Source organism: Pinus tabuliformis, chromosome 3_2, assembly GCF_031772625.1.
Source record: "Pinus tabuliformis cultivar Carrire ecotype Pingquan chromosome 3_2, CPIR1, whole genome shotgun sequence".
In the NCBI taxonomy this organism is placed as follows: Eukaryota; Viridiplantae; Streptophyta; class Pinopsida; order Pinales; family Pinaceae; genus Pinus; species Pinus tabuliformis.
This window is the reverse complement of record NC_142302.1, coordinates 1,060,803,680-1,060,811,759: the sequence shown is the minus strand read 5'-3', so window position 1 is coordinate 1,060,811,759 and position 8,080 is coordinate 1,060,803,680. Positions and strand designations below refer to the sequence as shown.

Genomic DNA, 8,080 nt, shown 5'->3' with positions numbered 1-8,080 from the left:
CAGTTTCCTGAGACAGTGCAGAGAAATCTTGTAGAGGACCTGACGGACAAGACTGCGCAATTTCTGGAGATAGTGCAGAGTAAAGCAACAGAGGCCTTGCTAATCATTTCTGTGTAGTTTCTAAAGGAAGTGTGGGGTGGGCAGCAGGGGAATTAGTTGGGCATGTCTGCGCAGTTTTGGAGAGCAGTGCAACCCCATTTCTAGTGGAGTGCAGGTTTCTGATAGTCTAGAGAGAGGCTTGACAACTGATCTTGCAGGAAGCATAGTTTGGACCATGCTTGGAGGCAACTTTTGCACAGTTCTGGGAGGTAGACATGCTGCTCAATTCTAGGATTGCATAGTACAGTTGATCGAGAGGACAACCTCATGCACTGCGCAGTTCTAGGTTGCAAAGCAGGATCACTGAGCATTGAGATTACGCAGTGCAGCTCAGTCAAGGTTCGGCTGAAGGAGGTTGCCTGATCGAGAAAATTTTCAGGAAAATCGTTAAATGTCGAAAGCAAGTGAATTTTCGCAGACTGACGATGTGATCATACACTTAGCATATTTTGACGACAAGACAACACAGACTAACAAGACAAAACATGTTCTCACTGAGACTGTCTTAAAGTTAAGAGCTACAAGTGCGACACTTGAGATAGACCTTTGAATGACTATGACAACGCTTGCGCAATTGTGATTGCAACTTTGTGTGTGAGTGCGACCGATGTCCACAGAGTGAAGACAACTCATGGAAATAAATACAAACCTTCAAAATCACCATAATAATATCGCAAGTGTGACAAACCAATCAATATTCTAAAAGATGACTACTGGACCAACAAGCGACAGGGGGCAAGACACACAAAGGAAACACATGGAATGACTTTGATGCATGCAATTGAAGACATAATGGTATAATTACTTCAAACTACACTAAGAGATGTATTTCAAAATATGAGATTTTCTTACCATACTTACCCTGTAGAGGGTTATGAATTCAATGGAGTTTTTATTGGGTCTCGATCTTCTATCATAACCTGGGTTCCTTGGTCCCTCTTCTCAACAACTTGAGAGTCGTCTAGCATGTCATCCTTCCCTGTGATCACTGATAAATACATCTGTGCAATTTTAGGGGGCAATGATTACTGTCGGGATGATATCTTGGTAGGACACCTTTGCGCAATTTCTGGATGCAAGGCAGACTGGGCAGCTGAGGGACAATACTATGCAGTTTCTGGATACAGTGGGTTTCGGCTGAGGGAAGGACACTAGAGGAAACCACTGCATGGTTTGGATGCCAAGGGAGGTTGGGTTCTGTGTGCATTGTGCAGTTCTAACAGGAAAAGGGAAAAAACTCGAGGGTTGCAGAAGCGAAATGTGCAATTTCGGAAAGCTGGATGAGGCTAGGTGGGCAGGGAAACTCCAGAATCTGGCTATGTGTTAGATCAGTGGAACTGATGTGAACAATGATATAATTTGGTTATGATCACACACTTGAGCACTTAGTCATGTAACATAGACCATCCATAACAAATAAAACATACTTTTCTTGATGCAACAACCTTCGTGACAAGAGTGCGTGAAGTGAGTGTGAAACATGTCTATGTAATGAGAATAACTCATATGCACAAATATTTTCCCTTGAAGTAGAAAAACTTCCCTTTGCATGAAAAATAATAATCCCCATGCCTAAAGATGACACCTGCTACATAAGGACGAGAACGTGAACAACTCTTAAGATCAAGGAAGGGGCTTGAGATCATTAGCTTACTAATAAGTGACCAATGAACGATCGATCACAGGATCCATGGTAGGCTTCGAAATTTGCATGCAAGAAAAAATATTGGAGGTCGGTTGTAACCACTACAACAAATCTCCACACACTCCTAAATGCAAAATTTATGCCACAAAGCACATGGTTTAAATGGCATGGTGGTCACCAGGGTGGTTGGCCATTTCTTATACTCCCACATTTCTCGAGGTTCCCATCCCCATCGGAGCTTCCTTTTATGACAATAAAATTCCTTCCATATGCTCCTCCTAACTAAATATGGATGGTAAGGGTGACATTGAAGAGAAGTCCAACAATGGTTCTCCACTACCACAATTTTTCAAGAGATCTGCATCCTTATTACCTGTGTGTACGGAAATCTGTGTAAAAGTCATGTCCTAGCCACTCTTATCTTGGCATGCCACCACTTGTCGGATCGTATCATTTTTTTCAAATTTTTGGGGCCACGTTTTCATTCATTTTAGGCTAGAATCCAAAGCAAACGAATGAAGTTTGCAACACACAAATAAGTAAACTCCCTTTGCAACACAATCTCAATCTCTCTAACTACCGCTCACTGCTACAAATATACAAACAACTTCATTATGCACTATAGCTCAACTAAACTCTAACAATGGCATATCATATTTATGCTAATTTCTCCCTCATCGAGATACACTATATAAATCATTAATTACACACTTCTCTTGATGACCACATCAAATAAGCCCTCACACTAAATACCATGGGAAAAGCCCTTGCAATTGCCCGTGGTTTTATTTTCTCAAGAATCTTCACCTAGATCTGTAACATATCCTCAATAAAACATCATCATCACACTAGAATATATAGTTCTAGCCATCTTATAATAATAGCAACGCACTTATGATCATGATACACCAATAAACCATGCCAAAACACATATAAAAATTGACATCAATACCAACCAAACAACATTGTTGCCAATAATTTTTTTAATAACATCACTCAATTTTTTTATTACATATTTTAATCATTTTTAAATAAATAAATAAACATTAAAACACCCTTAAAAAAAAATATTATTAAAATTTATATCAAAACTTCCCTTCCAAATTTGCCAGTGACAAGTAAAATATCACCTTCGTTCGTAATCTATCACATTTTTATTTAAACCATAACTGGATAAAATATAAAATGGATCAAAAATTTGGGTAAACAAGTACCGCATTTACATGTTTACGTTACCTCTTTGATATATAATTTGTATTTATGATTATTTAATATACATTAAATAAATAATATAAACTCGTAATCTATCACATGTTATTTAAACCATAACTGGATAAAATATAAAATGGATCAAAAATTTGGGTAAACAAGTATCGCATTTACATGTTTACGTTACCTCTTATGGTCTTTGATATATAATTTTTATTTATGATTATTTAATATACATTAAATAAATAATATAAACTTTGTTAGATAAAATATTATGGTATTTTTAAATTATTTTATTTAAAATATTATGGTTTTTTTTTATATTTTTTAATTGTATTTATATTATAAACTTTGTTAGATAAAATATTATGGTATTTTTAAATTATTTTATTTAAAATATTATGGTTTTTTTTTATATTTTTTAATTGTATTTATATTAGAACTAATGTAATGATTTTAATAATAAAAGATGGAATTGATTTTATGTTAATTAAAAAAATTCTGTAAATATTAAGTTTTAATTAGTTTAATTTATAGATGAAAGAGCTTTTCTAACATGATGTTTTTATGGTTAATTTTAACCAAAATCTAACAAAGATTAAAAAAACGTGAGTTTAATCTATATAATTAAAGTGCCTAAGTTGTTTAATATGTAGAATTTAAGTATTTGGGGGTGTTGAATCTATGTATTCAAAAATGTATTTTGAACAACAAAAAATCACATTTTAGCTTGAAATTGCATTTTTGAGTTCCTGTGAAAAAGATTCTATAAGTTAGACTACACCATTAATATATATTAATGTCTGTATGGAACAGCTTACGCAAAGTTCAACCTCTTTTCATGAGAAATTTCTGCTGGACTCTATATTCTGGATCCAACATTCTTATTGCCTTCGATTCCATTTTATCTGGCAAGGGGTTCTCTTTTCCACATCCGTTGCTGCACGAATTTCATAGGCTGGGGATCTTTACATGGGACAAACTGATTAAGGGGTGGTCAGGTGCCTCACCGATCTGGAAGGAAGGCGAAGAACTTCATCTGCCTCGACAGATGCTTCCTTTATGGTGGTCGGCAAAGGAGCGACTTATTTGCTTGGGGGTCTCCAGGACAGGCGATCATGATTGCCTGGTTTGGTCCATCCATAAGCTGGTCAGCGTTAAGAACATTTATGAAGACATGTTTTCTTTTGTTACAGAGAATCCACATCCTTTTTTTCCTACCTGCTTTTGGAAAGCTGCTTGTCCGATGAAGATGGTTATCTTCTCCTGGTTGTTATTCTGGAATAAGAACCTCACATGGGAGACATTGCAAAGGAGATGCTGGCAGGGACCCAGCCGATGCTCGATGTGCCTGAAAGCTTCGGAAACAAACCTGCATATGTTCTTCCACTGCCCAACGTCCCTTCAAATCTGGTATGATTTATCTATGCATTTTGTTTTCCCTCTCATCCGTTTCTCTTCTGTCCAGGAAGGATTTCTTTGGTGGAGTGGGCAACCGCCCTCTAGGAGGTCGCTGTTCATAATCACCTGTTGGCATCTATGGATCTGGAGGAATGCACATACTTTTCAAGACTCAAAGGAGCCTATCCAGGCTATCTTCCAGCGTATTCTGGCCTGTCATGAGTCCCTCCATTAAAAGCTTTTTGTATAAATATGTTTCTCTTTTGATGTCGTCGTTCTAGATCTGCAATCGGTCTCTGTATGTCTCATGCTCTTGTTGATCATGGTTCCTCTTTTCAGCAGGCTGGGCGTAACTGTCATCCATATTCTTGATGGTCTGCTTTTTTGGTATAGTTTTGTAAAAAAATTTGGGTCTCAACTCAATTAATCTGGGAGAAGTACAGTCTCTTCTCATAGCCCCTTATGTCGCTCTCCTGATCTCGGTCTTTCTGATAAGGATGCTTAGGCACTAGTCTTGTTGGTATAGAATTGTCATACAGTCATACAGCAATATGAATGAGGTCTGGGCATCTTGCCGTAACAGTCTCTCACAGTTATTGTATCTAGACCTTTATATATCCTTAATATAAATCTATGACGTTTTTTTCCTTCTGAAAAAAAAAAATATTAATGTCTGTGAAAGATTCATATTTTTAGTTTTCATTATTATTATTATTAAATATGAAATATATAGCAATTTTTTATATCAAAATAAATATGTATTAATAAAAATGTTAATGAGGTGTAATATATGTAACATGTGGCTTCTTCAGCGGGGATTCCCTTCCCCCCCGAAAAAAGAAAAAGTGGTGAATATATTTATCATTGTTTCCGAAGTTATATAAATGTAATATTTATGTTATTTGTTTGCAAATTAATTGAACACGATAAAAAATGATAAAGAGTTATAAACAAAATTGAAATCAATATGAAAATGCAATAAAACATTGATCACACTAAAAAAAATCTATATGTAAAAAAATAGTATACCAAAAATATCATTGAGAAATTACATGACAGTTTAATTCACCCCATTAATACACCCCATTAATAGAGCCAACACCCATTTTGAACGCTTTACATGGGAAAATAGTGAAAGAAAAATGTGCCCTGGGATAGTGGATACAGCGGCCCTAGTTATATAGAGCTAGGCGTATGGCAAAAATCTTTTAAATGGGAACACGGAAGGCAAAAATATTTCCATCGCCGAAAATCACGGAAAATCTTTCCAGAAATTAAGTGGAATTTTGTGCCATTCATGTATAAAAAAATAAATGAAATGGAATTGTGTGCAATTTATGAAACACGAGGAAAATGAGGGCTCTCATATAAGAGGGACCTCACGACTTGAACCGAGAAAAGACGAAACGTTAAACTAGAAATCTTTCGGAACCAAAATTTAAAAGCCAAAAAAGTGAACCGAGAAGAAATTCAATCCCCACTCTTACCGAAAAACCAGTGACTCACAGTACTATTTCAAGACTTTGCCTGTTATAATCGATGTTAGACGTTAGACAGGAACGTCAAGAGTACTTCAAGACTTTGCCTGTTATAATCGATGGCGGCTGTTCAACTCTTGGGCAGCGACAAATTGATGAAGAAAAATGAGCAGAAACGACCAATGACATTTCATTTCACGACGAATAAATGTGCCCCCAGCTCTCCCTATTGTACAACTTTGGATATAACGTGACGTACCGGAACAAATTGTCAGTGCAAACGAGACAGAGCTAATCCGATACGGCACGGCATCGTTCTTGCCCTATCGATTTTGAATTTTTCAATCCATGCGCAGACCAATCGAGCTCCTTATAAATACAACGCCCTCGCATGCTATTTATCAATCCTCTCATTTCCTGTGATAAAAATGGCAGCCTTTAAAGACCAATCTAAGATCTTCCTGATTGGATGTGTGGCCATCTTCTGTTGTTTAATTCTCGCAGGTAAATTAACATGATATTGCATTCTTTTCCTTCCTACTTTGATACATGCTTCATACAATAGGATTGTTATTCAAAGATTTAAGTTCAATGTTGTCGCTCTATTAAACTGATTTAATTGAATTCGGTGTGCAGATGGTGATAAAATAGGAGTGGACTATGGCATGGACGCAGACAATCTTCCATCTGCAGACGAGGCGGTAACTTTGATGAAGTCCAACAACATTGGGAAAACGAGAATTTACCAGGAAAACAATGTTGTACTGCAAGCTTTGGCGAATTCTGGTATCGATGTAATAGTGGGTGTCGCTAACGGCGAACTGCAGGCCATATCTTCCAGCCAAGAGTCGGCAAACCGTTGGGTTAACGAGAACATTGTGCCCTTATATCCCGCCACCAATGTCAAATACATTGCAGTGGGAAACGAGGTTTTGATAGGGGACGTTCAGTACGTACCCTATCTTGTTCCGGCCATGAACAACATTCAAACTGCGATCCAGAACGCTAATCTGCAGAATAGCATCAAGGTCTCTACCACCCACAGGCCGGATGTTAGCAGCGGCTACCCGCCGTCTAAAGGAGTCTTCATAGATGCTGTGAAGGACACGATGAGCCAAATACTCAATTTTCTGTCAAAGAACGGTGGTCCCTTCATGGCGGACGTCTATCCATACTTCAGCTACATCAACAACACAAAAGACATTTCTCTGGATTATGCTCTGTTTAAGTCTACGTCTACGGTGGTGCAAGACGGTGATCACAGCTACACCAACCTGTTCGATGCCATGGTTGATACTCTTTTGTCGGCCATGGAAGCCTCGGGGTATCCCAACATCCCGATCGTCATTACGGAAAGTGGATGGCCTTCTGCTGGCGCGGATGCGGCCACCATTGAGAATGCTCAGACCTACAACAATAATCTTATTAAACATGTATTATCGAATGCAGGAACACCAAAGAGGCCAGGAATGAGCATCGACACATATGTTTTCGCGCTTTTCAACGAGGATAAGAAGACGGGGGATGAGACGGAGCGTCACTTTGGGCTTTTCAACCCTGATCAAAGCCCTGTATACCCTGTCAACTTTTCTCCATAATTGAGCCAAGTCGATGTCGACCAGGCTTAGTAGTGATATATAATTATAGGAGATTGCTACATAAATAATCATCTATCTGACTAATGTGTAGATGACGACGTGTCGAAGCCGTCGAACCATGAGTTGTGTTGGAATCCACATCACATGTGACCCGAGTTGATGCACACAAGCCCTTATCTTCATGCAGTGCTATATGTAATCTGCTAAGTGTATTGTCATTACTACTAAAATAATTTGTGAACAATAAAATGTCAAAGAAGTTGAGTTTAATATCGTTTTGGAAACTGAAAGTCTTTACATTTGTTTTCAAAAGTGACGTTGAGAGTTGAGAAACAACCCGTGTAGTTCGCCAATTATAAGCATGCAGGCAGACTTCCCTGAGTTTTAACCAAAACAAATAGCTATATCGAATTTTCTTTGAAGCTACCGTGGCAACCTAAAAATCACAAAATCATGTAAAATGTTCATGAGAATTTTTGCAGCAAGGGAAAAAAGATTTTGTGGTAAAATAAAATTGTGATAAAATTTTGATTTGTATGGTTTAAATTTGTTTTTTTAATATATAAATTTAGCCTTCTAAAAAAATTTTAAACATTTAGATTGTCAAAAATTTACTATCAAACTTATAATTTCAATTAATGCAAAACTAA

General features: G+C 37.3%; 1 protein-coding gene across 1 annotated transcript; it reads left to right on the top strand.

The window, feature by feature from the left end:
• The first annotated feature begins 6,190 nt into the window (after positions 1-6,190).
• LOC149184261 (glucan endo-1,3-beta-glucosidase-like) lies at positions 6,191-7,700 on the top strand. Its single transcript, XM_089417427.1, has 2 exons — positions 6,191-6,336; positions 6,469-7,700. Exons 1-2 carry the CDS (start codon positions 6,261-6,263, stop codon positions 7,428-7,430), a joined length of 1,038 nt encoding a protein of 345 aa, XP_089273553.1. The 5' UTR covers positions 6,191-6,260; the 3' UTR covers positions 7,431-7,700.
• Positions 7,701-8,080: the final 380 nt, after the last annotated feature.

Coding starts and splice junctions, on each gene's coding strand:
- LOC149184261 (XM_089417427.1), top strand. CDS start 6,261: ATGGCAGCCTTTAAAGACCAATCTAAGATCTTCCTGATTGGATGTGTG. Junction 6,337..6,468: donor CTGTTGTTTAATTCTCGCAG/GTAAATTAACAT, acceptor TTCGGTGTGCAG/ATGGTGATAAAATAGGAGTG.